Source organism: Ornithorhynchus anatinus, chromosome 21 (assembly GCF_004115215.2).
Source record: "Ornithorhynchus anatinus isolate Pmale09 chromosome 21, mOrnAna1.pri.v4, whole genome shotgun sequence".
Taxonomy (NCBI): Eukaryota; Metazoa; Chordata; class Mammalia; order Monotremata; family Ornithorhynchidae; genus Ornithorhynchus; species Ornithorhynchus anatinus.
Window position 1 is genome coordinate 16,794,276 of NC_041748.1, and position 18,617 is coordinate 16,812,892.

Sequence of the window (18,617 nt, forward strand, 5' to 3'; positions counted from 1 at the left end):
CACCACCAGGATGCCCTGCAGGACCCTGGACTGGGGGTCCGGCGTGGCCCTCAGCCCCCGGACGGGCTCCTCGGCCTTGACCCAGACGGTGACGTTCTCCCGGCTGACGGCGTTCTCGGCGACGATGTCCACCGCGCCCCCGGCCTCGTCCAGGCCGGTCAGCGGCAGCACCGCGAACCGCCCCTCCGCCGCCTCCCGGCCGCACTCGACCGGGGCCAGCGCGGCCCCGGCCGGCGGGCAGGAGGCCCGGAAGGGCTCGGTCCCGTTGGTGCCCGGCTGGTGGGCGGTGGCGTCGTCGCCGGAGTCGAGGCCCAGCAGCAGGGAGGGCCGGTCGGCCGGCACGTAGAACCAGCCCTGCTGGGGCGCGGGGTGCAGGACGCGCAGCCCGGACACGGGGGCCACCACGCGGAAGCTGCAGGCCAGGTCCCGGCGGCCGACCCCGCCGGCCACGGCGGCTGTGACCGCGTACGAGCCGGGACGCGGCAGCCCGGGGTTGGGGCCCAGGAGGGCTGTGGGCCGCTCTGTGGCGATCAGCGCCCGGATGGCGCAGGCGGCGGGGGTGGGCGGCGGGCCCAGGGGCAGGTCGGGGGGCGGGCCGGGCAGCCAGTCCGGGGCGTGGGCGGTCACCGGGACCCCAGGGGGCGGGCAGAGGAGGAAGGAGCCGGGGCCGGCATCGTGCTGGAGGCCGAGGAGGTCGCCGGGGTTCACCGACGGGCTGTCCCAGAAGGTCACCTGGGGCGAGGGCGGGGACGGACACGCAGCCCCATCAGCACCTCCCGACCCCCAGAGCGGTGATCCGGGGGGGCCGCCGGAGGCCCACAGAACAGGCCCGGGGTCGGTGGATGGACTGGATGGCCTCCAGGAGTGGGGCGCAGACACTGGCTGTGGGTCCCACCCCCCTTCCTTCGCCCCCGATGCCCGGAGAGAACGCGGGGGCTACCCGGCCCCTGGCGCGGACCAGGGGCACTTACCGTGTGCCAGGCAGAGGGGCCGGCCGGGACGGAGAAGCGGGCCCCCTTCCACAGCACCAGGCCGGGCGGAACCTCGGGGTCGGAGGAGGCGTTGGCTTCCAGCCCCGGGCTGCAGGGGCTGCCCAGCGGCTGGCAGGCGTTCTTGGGCTGGCACCACTCCCAGCCGGCCAGGCACTCGAGGGGCGCCCAGGTCTGGTTGCCCAGCAATGGGTCCCCAGGTTGACTGGTATTCCCTGAGGAAGAAGAGAGAGCGTAGCGATGTCCCAGACTAACCCTTGCCCTGGTGGCTCCGCACATTTCTTCCTGGCAATCTTCACCTTCTGGGAACATCCACAGTGAACCTTGGCCCCGCAACCCCCCTGCGGACTCTCCGTAATCCCCTCAACCTCCCCAGCCTCCAGACGCTTCCTCAGCCCCGCAGGCCCTTGTCCCGTCCCTGGACATCTACTTAGCTCCCCCAACCCCCCAGTTCCTCGTCCCCAGCCCCCGGTCCACCCTCCCTCCCAGAATTCAGACCAGGGCACCCTCCCTCTGCCCCGCTCCCTGGGGTGAGAGAAATATGAGATGGTCAAGTGCCCGGCCCCAAGAGCACCACCAACCCTCGGGTCCGGCCCCGAGGCTGCCCCTTCCCACTGGGCGACCCCAGGTGGCGGTGGCCAGATGCTCCCTACCCCCCTCGCCGGGCATTCCCTGTACCCTGGGCTGGCTCCGAGAGGGTGGCGGGCATCTCCCCAACCCTGTTCCTGGGGCGGAACACCTGGAGCCACAGCTGGACGGGGCGGGAGAGGTCCTGGGTCCCCAACTCGAAAGCGCTGAGGAAGCCTTGGCTGGCCACCTCCAGCTCGGGGAAGACCATCACCTGCGGGGAGAGACGGGGTGGGTGGTCATCCTTGGGTCAGCCTGGGCGGGAGGGCGAGCGTGGGCGCACCGGGCATGGGGCCGTCCTACCTCCACGGTGCCCCGGGCCGGGGGCGAAAGGGCTTCCCTCTGGACCAACGGATCGGCGGCCGTGGGCAGGTCCCAGCTGGGGTCTCCCAAGAGGAAGCTCGGTGCATCCAGCACGGACACTAGGACGGGAAGGAACGGGGCAGCCCGGGTCACAGCTGCCCGTCTACCCCCCCGACCGGCCCAGACCCTCCTCCCCCAACCCCCGCCAGGAGGTCCTACCGCAGACCCGGCGTCCGGACGGTCCTGGGGCCGCTGCTCTGACCTCGGCCGGTCAGGGCCTCCCCAGGTCCGTCGCGACCCCCCCGAGGGGGCGGTCTCTGCCCACGAGCCCGAGCTGAGTGACGCTTTCCGGATTGCCTTCCGGATCCCCCCTGCAGGGTCTGGGGTGCCGAGGGGGACTCCAACACAACCTGCCGGGCTTGGGGGGCCCAGCGCCCCAGGCAACAGTGGATGGGCGGAGGGGGTCGAGAGGTTATCAGGCCCATCAGCCCACCCCTCCGGACAGGTAGAGCGAGCTAGGGATGGGGCCTGTCCCCTCCCCACTGTACAGCCTGTTTTTGTAATGAACGCCCCGCAGGGATCCGGGAAGTGCTTCCTTATACGTGACCCTCCTCTCTCTTGCTGCAGTTCGAGAAACCCATTCCACCGCTGGCCCAGAAGCCCTCGCACCCCCAACGGCGGGGAGGGGAGGGGAGGGACGGTGGCCGAGGAGGAGACCGGGGAGGACGGGGCGGGAGGACGGCCCTCACCCTGGGGCCGGAACTCGCAGACGTAGCTGTGGGCGGCCATGCAGAGGTCCGTATTGCACTGGCCGGTGGGACCCATGCGGACGCAATGGTCGGCGGTGGCCGGGTGCGGCTCTCCGGGAAGCCAGTTCTGGCAGCTCTGCAGGTCAAACCCCTCTCCGGCCGGCTGGGCCCCGGGCTCGGCAACGTCCTTGAACCCGATCCAGACGTCCAGGCTCCTTTGGCGACAGACGAGGGGTGTTGATCGCGCACCCGCTGACTGCTGGGCGCTGTACTGAGCGCTCGGGGGGAGACGAATGCAACGGCAGGGGGTCACACGTGCCCCACCCTCGAGTAACTTATGGTCTAGCAGTCGGTCAATAATGATAATAACTGTGGTACATGTTAAGTGCTTCCTATGTGCCAGGCACTGTACTAAGCACTGGGGTAGATACAAATTAATTGGGTTGGACACAGTCCCCGTCCCACATGGGGGTTACAGTCTTAATCCCTATTTTCCAGATGAGGTAACTGAGGCCCAGAGAAGAAGTAACTGGCCCAAGGTTCACACAGCAGACACGATTAGAACCCGTGATTTGGGAGGGCTTTGAAGATGGGGAGAGTTGTGGTCCGGTGGACTCGGCCAATCAATCAACCGATGGTACTGATTGAGCGCTGTGGGCGTAGCACTGTACCGGGTTCTTGGGAGAGTCACATACGACCGAGTTCGTAGACGTTTTCCCTGCCCGTTACGAGCTTACAGCCTAGAGAGACATTCGGTTCCGGGTATGCACGGAAGGGTGAGTATCAAGTTCCTGAAGGGGCAAGATCCGAGGGTGCAGAAGGGAGAGGGGCGATGAAGGTTTTGTTGGGGGAAGACCTCTTGGAGATGGGATTTTAGGAGGGCTTTGAAGGTGGAGCGCTTTAGATCAGAGGGAGGATTTGGGCAAGCGGTCAGCGGCAAGACAGGCGAGATGGAGGCCCAGTGAGCAGGCTGGTGGTGGAGGACTTAAGAGTGCGAGCTGGGTTGTAGTAGGAAATCCCGTTATTGGGCAGGGATTGTCTCTTTCTGTTGCCAAATTGTCCATTCCAAGTGCTTAGTATAGTGCTCTGCACATAGTAAGCGCTCAATAAATACTATTGAATTAATGAATGAAATCGGCCAGGTAAGACGGGAGGGGGCAGGGTTATTGAGTTATTGAGTGCTTTAAAGCCATTGGAGTTTGATGCAGGTGGACTGGGCGACCACTGGAGTTTCTTGAGGAGTGGGGAAACACGATCTGTACATTTTTGAAGGGGAACGATTCGGGCGGCGGAGTGAAGTACGGACTGGAGTGGGGAAAGACGGGAGGCGGGGAGGTCCGCGTGGAGGTTGATGCAGTAATCAAGGCGGGAGAGGACGAGCGTTTGGTTCGGTGCAGTTTGGATGGAGACGGAAGGAGGAATTTTAGCCACGATGCAAAGGTGGAACCGAGGGGATCCGAAGATGTGGGCTGAATGCGACGGGAGTCGGGATAATGCCAAAGAAGTTACGGGCTTGTGAGACGGGGAGGTTAGACTGCAAGCTCGTTGTGGGCAGGGAATGTGTCTGTCTGTTGTCAGGGTCTACTCTCCAAGTGCTCAGTACAGGGCTCTGCATACAGTAAGGGCTCAATAAATACGATTGCATGAATGGATTGAATAAATGAGTACTGTACGGGACTCCGTACACAGTAAGTGTTCAAAAAATCCCATCGGTTGACTGGATGAGGGAAATAGCTGGAACAGAGAACACCTGCCCAGAACCAGTTCCTGCGAGCCCCCCCTGCCCCTGCCGGCCATTTCCTCACCGCTCCGGCCAAAAGTCATAGCCCGGGGGTTTGGGGAAATGAGGTTGGGACCGGCCGTCTCCATCCCGAGATGGGGGGCAGGACTGGACCGAGCGGGTCTCAGCACGGCCCCACACCTGGCCCAGCTCCACGGGCGCTCTCTCGGTGTCACGTGGACAGCGGCGCAGGCCGGTGGGGGGCTGTGGGCTGGCCGGAGCCGCGGCCTGGCCGGAAATCTCCTCCGACCGGACCCCGGGCCAGCGCCGAGACTGGGTAATACATGTCCGCACCCCCGCCCCCTATTCTCGTCCCCCAAGGCCGCCACTGCCCGCCGACTTCTCCGCTCCTTCTGGGGCGTGGCGGTGTCAGGGGTCCCAGAGATGGGACGGAGGGGGATGGACGCGGTGAACCGGGCGCCCTCACCTGATGACCTGGGACACCAGGAAGCTCTGCACCTCGGGGCTGCCCACGCTGGCCAGGGCTCCGCCACCCCAGCGCCTGCAGTGCCGGTCAGCCTCCGGCCAGGAGGCCTTGTCCACCACCAGCCGGTAGCAGTGACCGTTCCCCGCGAAGATCTCCGTGTCCTCCGGGCACAGTGGGTGGACCGCTGGGGATGAGAAGAGTAGGGCGTCTGCACCCCAAGACCCAGACTGTTGGGGGTGGGAAGGAGGTCAGCCCTCGCCTGGCCGGCACTGCCCGGAGGGGCTGAAGGAGGCGCGGAGGAGGGGCAGGATAACTGAGGCTTCCGGGGAAAGGGACGGAGGAGGAAGAGAAGGGGGCAGGGGGCAGGGCCTCTTACCCACGCTCCGTCCTTCCAGCTCGGTCACGATGTTGTAAGTGGCGGTGAGGCCCGTGCCCCCCAGGTTCCAGACCGTCAGGTCCAGGCTCTCGTTGGTCCGCACCCGGGCCGGACAGCTGAGGGAGAGATTTTGGGGCGGGGCCTCCAGGACCACCTCCAGCCAGACCACCGCCGCCCCCACCCCGACCGACGCGGCGGCCGTCACGTTGTAGCGGCCGGGCAGGGCGTAGCGGTGGGAGGCCGCGGGGCCAGAGGCGACCCGGGGCGCCGACCCGTCCCCGAAGTCCCAGCGCACGGACTGGGCGGGGAACGGGCAGCTGACGTTGAAGGCCAGGGCCCTCCGGGTGGGCTGGGGGCCGCGGGGGCCCAGGAGCCGGGCCTCCAGCCGGGCGGGGAAGACGTCCGCCATCAACCTGGGGCCCCCGCAGGCAGGCGGTCCCGGGGCCCTGGCGCAGAAGGGCAGGCAGCCGGCCGAGGCACCGGGGGGTCGTCGGGCGCCGCACAGGCAGCGCCCGTCCTTGGCCAGGGCCCCGTAGTCCTGGCCGACGGAGCAGCAGAAGGTGGCGCAGGCCTCCCGGGCCAGGGGGCCCTCGTGGGCGGCTGAGAAGGCGACCACGGACACATTGGCGGCGGTGTCTTGCTCGCTCTGGTTGCTGGGGAGGCAGGCGATGAAGTCCTCCTCTGCAGCGGTGGAGCGAGAGAGAGAGAAGAGATGAGACGAGACGAGAAGACGAGATGAGAGATGGCCACGTTCCGCTGTTTCTCCAGGACCCAGGGCCTCGAGCAGGGCCAGCGTAGCTGGGGGCTCTCTCCTTGTGCCCGCCCGGTGCCCGGTCCGCTTGCCCGCCCCCGATCCATTCAATATGGGTTAGCACGGGTGACGGGGCCGGGGCACGGGATGGCACAGGGCTAGGGCTGGGGCACGGGGTGATACACTCCACCCTGGCTATTGGCAGTCCCCTTTCCAGAGTCTACCGAGGTGAGACTCGCTGAAGTCACTGCCCCCGAGGACAGGAGGGGCCTGGCACCCGGGGGATCAACACATGCCAGCAAAGCACACTCCTTGGGGGACACAAAAACACACACCCATCCACACACACCAACTCCGGACCCTTAAATACACACACCCTTAGAACTCATCCACCCTCTCACCCAGAGGCACTCATTCACACATCCAGACCCTTACATTATCATGCTCTAATATTTAAATATATATATATATATATACACACCTACAGGTCCCGTATGCACACATACGATTGCAGACACACATACACAGCTGTGCACATATTTATACATACAAACACACAAATACACGCTTGTGCATACATTTCAACCCACTCCAATCGATTATTGAGTGCTGTGGGCAGAGCACTTTCATTCATTCAATTGAATTTACTGAGTGCTCACTGTGTGCAAAGCACTGTACTAAGCCCTTGGGAGGCTTCAGTACGACAACAAAGAGACACAATCCCTGCCCACAACGAGCTCACAACGAGGGGAGACAGACATTCATAGAAATAAATAAATGTGACAGATATATACTGTGGGGATGGAAGGGAGCAAGTCAGGGCCACGCAGAAGGGAGAGGGAGAAGAGGAAAGGGGGGCTTAGTCAGGGACTGCTTCTGGGAGGAGATGGGGCTTCAATAAGGCTCTGAAGTGGGGGAGAGAAATTATCTGTCAGATATGAGGAGGGAGGGCGTTCCAGGCCAGAGGCAGGACGGGGGCGAGGGGTCGGCAGTCAGATAGACGAGATGGAGGTACAGTGAGAAGGTTGGCATTAGAGGAGTGAAGTGTGCAGCCTGAGTTATAGAAGGGGAGTAGCGAGGGGAAGTAGAAGGGGGCGAGGGGATTGACTGCTTTAAAGCCGATGGTGAGGGGTTTTTGTTTGATGCGGAGGTGGATGGGCAACCACCGGAGGTTCTCGAGGAGCGGGAGAACGTGGACTGAACGTTTTTGAAGGAAAATGATTCGGGCAGCAGAGTGGAGTGTGGACTGGCATGGGGAGAGACAGGAGGCTGGGAGGTCAGCGAGGAGGCTGAATGAACAAATAAATACACCCACATGCCCTCATCTACTTTTGAACACACATGCCCATGCACACAAGCACAAACGTGAGCACATACCCACATTCACCAGAAGCTGGTAACAGACAAGAAATGGAATGTGTCTGCTGTTGTGTTGGACTCTACTAAGCGCTTAATACCATGCTCTGCACACAGTAAGTGCTCGATAAATATGACCGATTGATTGATTGATTGACCCCCTCCCCAACCCCGGCCTGACCTAGCTCACGTGAAACGCTCTCCAGGTTTTGCCGGCAACTCGCCACTCCCCCGTCCTGAGCAGCTCACGCCTCCCAAATGGACCCGTAACGACACACGCGGTCACGAACCCGCACGCGGACCCGGCACAGGGTCAGACGGGCCAGTCGCACGGAGACTCGAAGACGGTTTTTCCGGTCCGTTTCCCGGTCCGGTCCCCAGAAACCCCGGCCCTGGCGCTCACCTCTTTCTGCAACACCCTCCTGGTTTTCCTCACTCTCTTCTTCCTCCATCCCCCCTCACTCCCTCCCCATCGGACCTGCTCTATCCCCACCTCCCACCGCGGGTGTGTGGGCAAGCGTGTGCACGTGGGTGCGGGGGGAGTGGGCAGTGGTCCCCGCGTGGACTCCGCGTCGCCCGCTGGCAAGGCACGATCGCTTCGGAGCCCGGGCCAGAAGCCGGACCCCGTTGGTCCCGGACCCCGGCCTGGAGGGACTGGGAGGGGGCACCGAGGGGGTGGCAACCTTGCCCTCCCCCCACCTCCCGGCGGCAACGACCAAGGGCCGCGCCCTTCCCCCGGCTGTACCTACCACAGGTGCCGCCGGAGAAGCTGAAGTTGAGCAGCGGGAGGTTGGCAAGGCTGGGCGGCTGGGCGCACAGGGTCTCCCCGGGCAGCAGCAGGCGGACGCCCTGCTCCTCCACCCAGCCGGGCAGCCAGGAGAGGGCACAGTCGCACCGCAGGGGGTTACGGCCGAGGTTGCTGCAGGGGAGGGCAGAGGGTGGGTGGCGAGGGCACCGGCGAGGGCAGGGTCCGAGGGCACCGAGCTCTCCCGCCTCCGCCGGCTCCCGTCCCAGCCCGACACGAGGGCTTGCGGGAAGATCACGGTGGAGTCGGGGGGCGCTGGGAGGGTAGTGTGGCCTAGTGGGGCGGAGGAGGTGGCTCTCTCACCTAGTCTTCCACCTCCCCCGAAGACCTGAGGCTTCCGTGGGCAACTCTGTTGGACTGTACTTTCCCAAGCGCTTAGTACAGTGCTCTGCACACTAACAGGGACTCTATTTCCTGTTATATCGTACTCTCCCAAACGCTTAGTACAGTGCCCTGCACATAATAAGTGCTCAGTAAATACAACTGAAAGAACCGAATAAGTGCTCAATAAATACCACTGACTGACCGATGGGTCGGGCAAGTTATTAACCTCTTTTGGCCTCAGTCTCCCCATCTGTAAGATGGAGGTAATAGGCACTGGAGTCTAGTGGCAAGAGGGCAGGCCTGGGAATCAGGAGACCCCGTTTCTAGTCCCAGCTCTCCCGTCCCCACCGGCCCCCAAGACCCTCCCGGTCCCCTACCCCCCACCCCCTTTTCGGTCCCAACTTACATTTCACTTAAATTAAATAAATTAGCAAATATCCCTTCTTCCAACGTAGAAATGGCATTGTTGCTCAGATCCCTGAGAGACAGGAAGTGCGGGAGAAGGGTGAGAGTTTCCGTTCCGTGCCCCCAACGCTCCCGACCCCGAATGCCCCATCGGGAGCCGGTCCCAACTGCCCGGCCTACGGATGCGACTGGACTCTGGTCTACCCCGCAGGCCGGGGAGGGCGGCTGGGGGCTAGAGCCCGGGCCTGGGAGTCAGAAGGACCTGGGGTTCTAAACCCGACTCTGTCCCTTCTCTGTTGTGTGACCCTGGGCAAGTCACTTCACTTCTCTGGGCCTCAGTTCCCTCATCTGGAAAACAGGGATTAAGGCTGGGAGCCCCATATAGGACAGGGACCGTGTCCAATCCAATTTGACTGTTATCTACCCCAGTGCTTAGTACAGTGCCTGGCACATAGTAAGCACTTAATAAATACCACAATTACTATTATTCGCCCCCAACCTTCTCTGAGGTTAACTCATGAAGGGTCTTCTTCCTGGGACCCTCCCCTCGATGCCCAGGGGAGGAGGAAGGGGGTCCAGCAGTCCGGACCCCCAGCCTCTGGGAGGGCTGGGGGACAATTGGGGAACCCGGAGAACAAGTTGGGGGTACAGACCCACCCTTAGGGTAGAGAGGCAGGTCTCTCATGCCCCCATCCCTGTCCTGAAATGGGACAAGGGGTAACCTGGGGGTAACCAGACATTTCAGCTCCCCTCAGGAGGGGGTCCAGGAGGAGGTGAGCCCCCAGGGCAGAGGTGCGGGGAGGGAGCGACCGCCAGCTACTTACAAGAACGTCAGGGAGGAGAGGTTCTCAAAGATTCCAGGGTCCAAAACTCTGATCTGGTTATCCGAGAGGTCCCTGTGGGAAGAGGCCGGGGGGAGTCACCTGGGGGTTCGGGGGTGGGGGGTCCTCTTAGCACCAGCCATCGGCCCAACCCGGCCCCACAGGGCTGCAGAGGAGATTGGATGGCGCGGGGCGGGAGAAGCAACTGGGGCACAGAATCCCAACCGGCTGGGCAACTGCCAGATGTTCAGTGATAATAGTAATAATAAAAGTATTTGTTAAACGCTTACTATGTGCCAAGCACTCTTCCAAGTGCCGGGGTAGATACAAGGTAATCAGGTTGTCCCACATGGGGCTCACAGTCTTAATCCCCGTTTGACAGATGAGGTCACTGAGGCACGGAGAAGTGAAGCGACTTGCCCAAAGTCACACAGCTGACAAGCAGCGGAGCCGGGATTAGAACCCACGACCTCTGACTCCCAAGCCCGGGCTCTTTCCACTATGCCACACTGCTTCCCCGGCCCTCCCGAGCCTGTCTGCCCCCACCCCTGAGAGGGTGGGACGGCCTGCTCCGGGTAAAGACCCTTCTATTCACCCGTCAATTCTCCTGGTCTGTACTGAGTGCCCGCTGTGGGCAGAGCACTGCACAGAGCAGACCACAGAGGCCTGCCCCTTAACCCTCCTGTCCCGGAGACCGGGCGCCGGGGACCCGGTGGGCGGCCAGGGCCCCTGCCCCTAGTCGAGCCCCGAGAGGTCAGCCGGACCCCGGGTTGGGGAGAGGAGCGGTCAGTCGGTCGGGCCCCAGTCCGGACTCTTCCCCCCGAGCCCGCCCCGGCTAGGATGAACCGTTCCCGTGGCAACTTGACTCCCAAATATTTACTCTCCCTCCTCGGCTTCAGCTAGGCGAGGCCGGGGCCCTGCCACTCGTGCAGACGGGTGTGGGTGCAGTTGGCGGGGGGCGCAGCGTACACTGTGAGCGGGCACGTCTCCGCCCCACGTTCCGGCCCTCGACCCCGGATCCAACGGGATTCGCGGAGGGCACAGCTGCACCAGGGTGGTTGGCGCCAGGGGTTGCTGGGAGTCATCAGAGCAGAAGCAGCACCGATGGGCTGCTTCCGTCTGGTCTATCACGCCTCCCGTCTCTCGCCCTTGTCGTCCCTCTGGCCTGGAACGGCCTCCCCCTCTGTGTCCGACAGTCGATCGCTCTCCCCGCCTTCAAAGCACCTCTCCTCCAAGAAGCCTTCCTTGACTAAGCCCTCGTTTCCTCTTCTCCCCCTCTTTTCCGCGTCACCGTTCCGCTTGGATTCGCACCTTTTATTCACCCCTCGACACTTATGTTCAGATCCGTAATTTGCTCATCTTTATTAATGTCTGTCTCCCCCTCTGGACCGTGAGCTCCATGTGGGCAGGGAAGGTGTCGACTTCGTTATATTGTGTTCTCCCAAGTGCTCGGTACAGTGCTCTGCACATAGTAAGTGCTCGATAAACGATTGATTATTGAGCACCACCGGAGGACAAAGTATTGTCCTAAATGCTCGGAAAGTCCCTCCGCAGTACAAGGAGCTTCAACTGTAATGGGGGAGATGGACAGAAAAACATTCAAAAGCCTAAATCGATAATCTTGAATGCTCAATCGAATACCCCTATATACACAATTACTGAGGAGACAGTTCTTCTTGCCCACAGGGCACATATGCACACACACACACACCCTCTGTGCCTCCTATTTTTTTATGGTGCTTGATAAGCGCTTACTATGTTCCAGGCACCATACTAAGCGTTGGGGTAGATACACGCTAATCAGTTCGGACACAGTCCACGTCCCACACAGGGCTCCGAGTTTTCATCCCCGCTTTACAGACGAGGGACCTGAGGCACTGGGAAGTGACGTGACTTGCCCGAAGTCCCACAGCGGATCCACGGCGGGGCCGGGATTAGAACCCGGGTTCGTCTGACTGCCGGGCCCGTGGCTCTACCCACCGGGCCATGCCGCGCTTGTCCAAAGTGCACTCGGCACACAGTAGGCCCTCAGCCAATTCTATCGACCGGTTGGTAGAGCGGGGGATTCGGGGAGGGGACCCGTGGGTGCCCAGACCAGCGGCAGGTACCGGGTCGGGGGGTCGTTCCCCGGCATCTCAGGGCATCCAGCGGGGTCCACCTTGGGCCGCCCGGTGCCGGAGAAATGTGCTGTGTTGGGAGAAGAGGCATTTTCCTGTAGCCGGTCCAGAGACACCGCTTTTTCTCTTTCGTTTTTAGAAAGGGCCACGGATTCTGGAAAGACGATTAGAAAAGCTCTACTCTGAGGGGGTCCACCCCCGCGACCCCGGCCTGCCGCCAGCTCCCCCGCCCCGTGCCCCTCACCCAGATGCGGCCGACCCCACACGCACTCTAGAGGGAGTGAGCCTAGACTGTCAGCTCATCGTGGGCAGGGAATGTGTCCGTTCTACTGTTCCGTTGCCCTCTCCCGAGCGCTCAGTGCTCCGCGCACGGTGAGTGCTCAGTCACTACGGTTGAATGCATGAAAACACCATGTCTTGGGCTCTTGATGTTCTCTCCGAAGAATTTCACAAGGGGAGGCGTTCAAGCAGTAGTGCCCACTGCCTGACTGATGGATTGACTTGAGGGATTGGCTGGGGTCCCTGTTTCTCTTGTGGGCGGACAGGGTGGGCAGATGGGAGCCCAGAGAGGGTGAGTAACTTGCCCTGGGACACAGAGCGGAGGGGGCCAGAGCTGGAAGGCCCTCCTCACCCTCCCCGCATCTTGCTGGGGAAATTCTGGCCTGAGGCAGGGGTCTCCACGGGACAATTGGCACGGTGAACCTCTCTGCTGGTGGATGAGTCGGAGGATGGGCTCGGTAATCTCCTTGTGGGTAGGGAGTATTTCTGTTTATTAATATCCTCTCCCAAGCGCTTAGTACAGTGCTCTGCACACATTAAGCGCTCAATAAATACAACTGAATGAATGATTTAGCAGGCCTGGGCTGAGAGACAGGAGCTTCTCCCCGCCTGCTTTCTCCCTGGCCCCCGGGCGGCTTCTGTCACGGCGGTGGGAGTGTCTCCAAACCCCCGAGGGAGCCCCCGGCCTGTGGGGTCCCCGAGTCACAGCTTAGTACAGTGTTCCACACATAGTAAAGCGCTCAGTATATACCACCGATCGACTGGAGGGAGGGGACGACGGCGGGGGAGAGCAAACTGGCAGGAACGGGTCTCGGGAGCCCGATTTTCTAGGCTGTGTCTCTGTCACTCCACGAGGGGTTGCGGGGTGCAGCTGGGGCTGGGGGTCCCAAGCCCCCACCAGGCCTGGTGCCCGGTCACTTGGTGCCAGCCCCTCCCACGCCCGCCTCTGTATGTGTGTGTGTGTGTGTGTGTGTGTGTGTACACATGACTTTTGACTCCTCGGGCTGCTTTCCCTATTACTGTTCTGGGGGATTAGCCAAGGTCTGGGAAGGGGAGGGGGTCCGCCCTCCTCTCTTCCTCCCTCCCTCCCCATCCTCGCCCCAACCACCCACCCCTCAACTGCCCTCACTGAGCACTTACCGTCTCACTTTCCCTGGGTCCCGGCCCCCCTGCTCCCCTCCCCCCGGTGCCCTCCCCAGGAAGCGGAGCAGAGCCCCTCGGCCCCCAAAGCCCCCGAGCCCCGAGCCTGGCAGGACGGGGCGGAAGGGTGACATCACAGGTCTGGCAAGACCGCTGCCTCCGCTGGCCTGTTTCACATTTTCTGTTCCCGGGAAGGAACGGGAAGGGACGGGAGGGGAGGAGGCCGGCCGGTCCCTCCGCTGCAGGAAAACAAACGGGGCATCGCCGGCTGCGGGCTTCGGCCAAAGGCGACGGGGTGGCCCAGTGGATGGGCCGGCGGCCGCGAGTCGGGCGACCTGAGTTCTAGGCCCGGTTCTACCTCCGGCCTGCTGTGTGACCTCGGGCAAGACGTCGGTCTCTGGGGGCCTCCTTTTCCTCTCGGGTACAGGGAGGAGTTGAGGCCCTCTCTCCCTCTGCTAGGGGAGGACAGAGCTGAGGAGGGGGGTCAGGGCCTGAGGACGGTCATTTCCGAGAGCCGGGACTGAGCAAGGCCTCTGGGAAAGCACGACGGAAAGAAAAGAAGCCGCCCCCCGCTCACGAGGGGCTTCCGCTCGCGAAAACGGTTACGGCTAGAGGAACTGGGAGAAATAGCGGAATGTCCCCCACCTGGCAGGGGGCAGAGGGTCTCACCCCACCTGCCTGGCAGAGGGCCAAAGGGTCTCGCCCCCGACAGGCCCAGCGGAGGGCAGAGGCTCTGGGTCCACCCGCCTGGCAGAGGGCAGAGGGTCAGAGGGTCTCACCCTTTCCACCCGCCCACCGGAAGGCAACGGGACTCGGGTCGGAGCGGCAGGCCGGCAGCTCTCCAGCCCGTCCCCCGGCCAGCGGGGAGTGAGATCCGAACGGGCCCAGGTCCCGGCCCCGGCTACCAGGCCGCACCGCCCGGGGCCGGGACCCCGGTGGCCTCCCCCGGCGGGGTTTCCGGGGCCAGCGGGCTCCGGGCACTTCCCGTGGTTTCTGGGCACGCTTCCCCTCCGCCTCCCACTGGGGAGACCGGAGCCTGGCGGACGCCGGCGGTAGCTCGCCAGCGGCTGGAGACGCCGCGGGCCGGCGGGTGGGCAGGGAGCGGCTGGCGACCTGGGGTTACCTCGTGGGCCGGGAGCCCGGTGGGGGAACGGAGACCGTCCCATCCCACCATCCTCTATCTTCCTCGGCGCTCAGCACGGTCCTCGGGGGGACTCTCGGCTGAGTGCTCCGCGGCCTCTCGGCACGGTCCTCGGGAGAAATCTCAGCACAGTGCTAGGGAATCAGCACGGTGCTCGGAAGGGATCGCAGCAATCAGTGGTATTTATTGAGCGCTTTACTGGGTGCACGGCACTGTACTGAGCACTTGGAAAATTACAATACAACCAAATTAGCAGACCCGTTCTCTGCCCATCATAACCTTACAGTCTAGAGGGGAAGACGGCCCTCCTGGAAATCTCGGTGCAGTCCTCGGGGGAATCTTGAGGAGCGGTGTGACCTCGTGGAAAGAGCATGGTTCTGGGAGTCAAAGGACCTGCGTTCTAATCCGGCCTCCGCCACATACCTGCTGTGTGACCTTTGGCAAGTCACTTCCCTGAGCCTCAGTTTCCTCCTCTCTTAAGTGGGGATTCAACCCCTCTTCTCCCTCTTACTTAGACCGTGAGCCCCATGTGGGGCGGGGACTGTGTCCGGCCTGATTAACTTGTACCTACCCCAGCGCTTAGATCGGCGCCGGACACATAATAAGCACCTAACAAATACCACAGTCATTATCATCATCATCTCGGGTGCTCCGGGAAAGGGAATGGAGAGGGGTTGGGGGAACCGGCCCTGCGTCCGGCCCTCCTTCCCCCTCCCAATCTAGAACTGTGTGACAGGTGGCCCAGACAATATCCCCAGTGGTTTCCCCCGCTGCTTGGGGAATCCCCGGGGTCTCTCCTGCTCTCCCCTCCGCCCCCAAATCAGAGCTCCGGGCTTCGGCCTCCCAGCCAGGACCAGCGGAGATTGGAATGAATGCGGTCCTCCCTGGGCCCGGGCCCCAAACGTCCATTTGTGAGATTGTGTGTGGATCATTGAGCGTTGTGTATTTCCGCTTAGGGTTCTCGGGCATCGGGGATGAACGGCGTTTGGGACTTTTGGGAATCGGGAAGGTTGCACGTGCAGGCGAATTTGTGAATTGGGGTGCGTGTGTTGGTGTGCTGGTGAATCGAGGTGCTTGCATGTATGTTTCCGTGAATTGGGGTGCAAGCGTGCACGTGTGAGGGTACTCTGGTGAAGTGGGATGTGTGCACGTATGTTTCCGTGAACCAGAGTACCCGTGGACACTTATGTTCCGGCGAATCGGGGTGTGTGCACATATGGTTCTGTGAATCAGGGTGCAACGCTTCCTTGGATCAGGGTGCAAACGAGCATGAATGTTGGCGTTGGGGTGGATCGGGGGGTGTGCTCATGGCCGTTTCTGTGAATCAGGGTGCACGTGTCTGTGTGTATGCATGTGTGTGTGTGTTGTGACTCGGACTGAGAGTGGCGGGAGCCAGCGTGCGGGGCGGGGCGGCGCGGGGCCGGGGCCGATTGGCGACGGGATCCCCCCAGGAAACATCTGCACATTCCAGACACATGTGGTAACGGAGAGAGCGAGAGAGCGAGTCCCCAGCGCCCGCTCCCAGCCCCCGCCCCGCGCAGGCGGGTGGACGGGCGGGCGGCAGTGGAAAAGTCACGTCTTCGAAAATATTATTCCGGGGGAGGGAGGCGGCTGCCAGCCCCTCACACAGACCGCTCCCGAGGCCCTCGCCGAGGCCGCCGGCCCGTTATGTAACGGTCCGGTCCGGCCTCCCTCCGGGGGCGGCAGCCGGAGGAGGGAGAAGGGAGGAAAGGAGGGATTAGGAGGCAGGAGAGAGGAGAGGTTGGGAAGAGGATAGAGTGGAGGGAGAAGAGGGGAGGAAGGAGAGGGCAGGGAGCAAGGGGGCAGAAGAGACTCGGCTACTGAGACTCGGCTACTAACGACGAATGGCTCAGGACCCTGTTGCCCACTTTTGCCCTCAAATTCAAGCCTCACATCCCAAGAGGTCTCGCGCTCCCGCGCTCCCGCTCCTCCCCAGCTCCATCCCTTCCCGGATTCATTGATTCGATAGTATTTATTGAGAGCTTACTATGTGCAGAGCACTGTACTAAGCGCTTGGAATGTACAATTCGGCAATGTATGCCAATCTGGAGGCCAGTCCGCCTGTGACTTTGGGGTCGTGGTTGGCTCTGGGCACGAGGCCCTGCTCCCCTCTCTGGATCCTCCGTGCCTCGCCCCCAAACTCGGCACAGATGTGATCTGGGCCTGGACAAGACCCCTCCCAACTGAGCCTCCCGCGCAGCACCCCAGGCAAATGGTTGAGGCGCTCAGTTCACTCTGTCTGAAGGGACTAGAGGGGTGACACGGCAGCGAGGTGGGAAGAGCGTGGGGAGGGGAGCTGGGAGTCCTGTGTTCTGGGCCCGGTTCGGTCCCTGGCTCCGTTTCCCCATCTATAAAACGGAAACTCTAGATACCCGCTCTCCCTTCCTCTGATGCCCCGAGGGCCAGGCGCGGGGTAACGGAATTGACCGAGCGTCCGCCGAGTGTCCTGCACCGCGCCGAGGGCCCGCTGGATGTACGGCACATAGTGATGAGCGCTCCGGAAAGGACAAGAGCGGCACGAGATCCGCTCCCTGCCCAAAAGGAGCTTACTCTCTGACGCCGCGGACGGACATAAGAATAGCAATCGAGCAGTCGGGCTAAACCGGACGTACAGTTCGGTATCCCTAAATAGGCGAGTGTCGAGGAGGGAGAGGAATCAACGGGGCCAAGGGAGGCTTTTGCGTCGGTACGAATTGGGGTGAAGGGAATGGATCGGGGAAGGCTTCCTGGAGGAGGCATGCTGCCGGGAACATGAGGAGAGCGGCGGTCTGGTGGATTTGGCAGAGAAGCAGCGGGGCTCAGTGGAAAGAGCCGGGGCTTGGGAGTCCGAGGACATGGGTTCGAATCCCGGTTCCGCCACTTGTCAGCTGGGTGACTGTGGGAAAATCACTTCACTTCTCTGTGCCTCAGTTCCCTCATCTGTCAAGTGGGGATGAAGCCTGTGAGCCCCACGTGGGCCCACCTGATGACCTTGTGGCCCCCCAGCGCTTTGCACACAGAGTAAGCGCTTAACAAATGCCTTTATTATTATTATCATCCCCGAGTGGCGGAGGCGAGATTCGAACCCACGTCCTCCTTCTCCCAAGCCCTGGCTCTCGCCAGCAGGCCACGGGGTAAGAAGGCGGGTCCTTCCGCCTGCCCCGCCCGGGCTCTAACCACTGGGCGGCGCTGCCGAGGCGCGGGGCCCCGTCCCACGTGACGGCTTTCCCCGCCCTCCGGGCCAATCCGCTGGGGCCGGGGGCGGGGCCGGGCCTCGGAGATTGACAGCTCGGGGCCGGCGCGCATGCGCGGGAGGGGAGAGCGTGCACGCGCGGGAGGGGGAGCGTGCACGCGCGGGAGGGAGGGGCGGCGCGCATGCGCGGAGAGGCCCGGGGAGCTGGGCCTGGGCCATGGCCAGACCATTGCTCAATGGAGAGGGAGCTGGGCAGGAAATGAGCGCCTCCCAACCCCTCAACCCTCTCCCCAGCCCAGTCCCCCCCGCTCCCTCCCTCTCCTGATGGCCAGGCGCTCAATAAATAGCACTGCTCCTTGCCCTCCCCACCCTGCGGCCCACCCTGGCAAGCCACTTCACTTCTGCGCACCCGAAGCGCTCAATAAATGGAGAAGCGGCGTGGCTCAGTGGCAAGAGCCCGGGCTTGGGAGTCAGAGGTCATGGGTTCGAACCCCGGCTCTGCCACTTGTCAGCTGTGGGGCGGTGGGCGAGTCGCTTCACTTCTCTGGGCCTCGGTGACCTCCTCTGGAAAATGAGGATTAAGACTGTGAGCCCCACGTGGGACAACCTGATTCCCGTGTCTACTCCAGCGCTTAGAACAGTGCTCGGCACACAGTAAACACTTAACAAAATACCAACATTATTATTATTCTTTGTGCCTCACTGACCACTTGTCAGCTGGGTGACTGTGGGCAAGTCACTTCACTGCTCTGTGCCTCAGTTCCCTCATCTGGAAAATGGGAATGAAGACTGTGCGCCTCATGTGGGACATCCTGATGACCCTGTGTCTACCCCAGCGCTTAGAACAGTGCTCTGCTCATAGTAAGTGCTTAACAAATACCAATATTATTATTATTACCTCATCTGTGAAGTGAGGATTTAGACCGTGAGCCCCAGGTGGGGCGACCTGACTATGTGGTATAATAATAATAATGGTGGTATTTTTAAGTGGTTACTATGTGCAAAGTACTGTTCTAAGCGCTGGGGGGATACAA

General features: G+C 62.2%; 1 protein-coding gene across 1 annotated transcript in view; it reads right to left on the reverse strand.

Annotated features, from left to right (window-relative positions):
- Positions 1-14,423, reverse strand: part of PKD1 (polycystin 1, transient receptor potential channel interacting) — a 39,110-nt gene extending 24,687 nt beyond the window's left edge. The window contains exons 1-12 of the mRNA XM_039910078.1: positions 14,165-14,423; positions 11,809-11,984; positions 9,717-9,805; positions 8,894-8,965; positions 8,108-8,277; positions 5,252-5,932; positions 4,876-5,059; positions 2,669-2,883; positions 1,920-2,038; positions 1,668-1,830; positions 972-1,204; positions 4-732 (exon numbers count right to left, since the gene is read on the reverse strand). Coding sequence (XP_039766012.1) covers positions 4-732; positions 972-1,204; positions 1,668-1,830; positions 1,920-2,038; positions 2,669-2,883; positions 4,876-5,059; positions 5,252-5,932; positions 8,108-8,277; positions 8,894-8,965; positions 9,717-9,805; positions 11,809-11,984; positions 14,165-14,423 — 3,090 coding nt within the window. The remainder of the gene's footprint in view (positions 1-3; positions 733-971; positions 1,205-1,667; positions 1,831-1,919; positions 2,039-2,668; positions 2,884-4,875; positions 5,060-5,251; positions 5,933-8,107; positions 8,278-8,893; positions 8,966-9,716; positions 9,806-11,808; positions 11,985-14,164) is intronic.
- Positions 14,424-18,617: the final 4,194 nt, after the last annotated feature.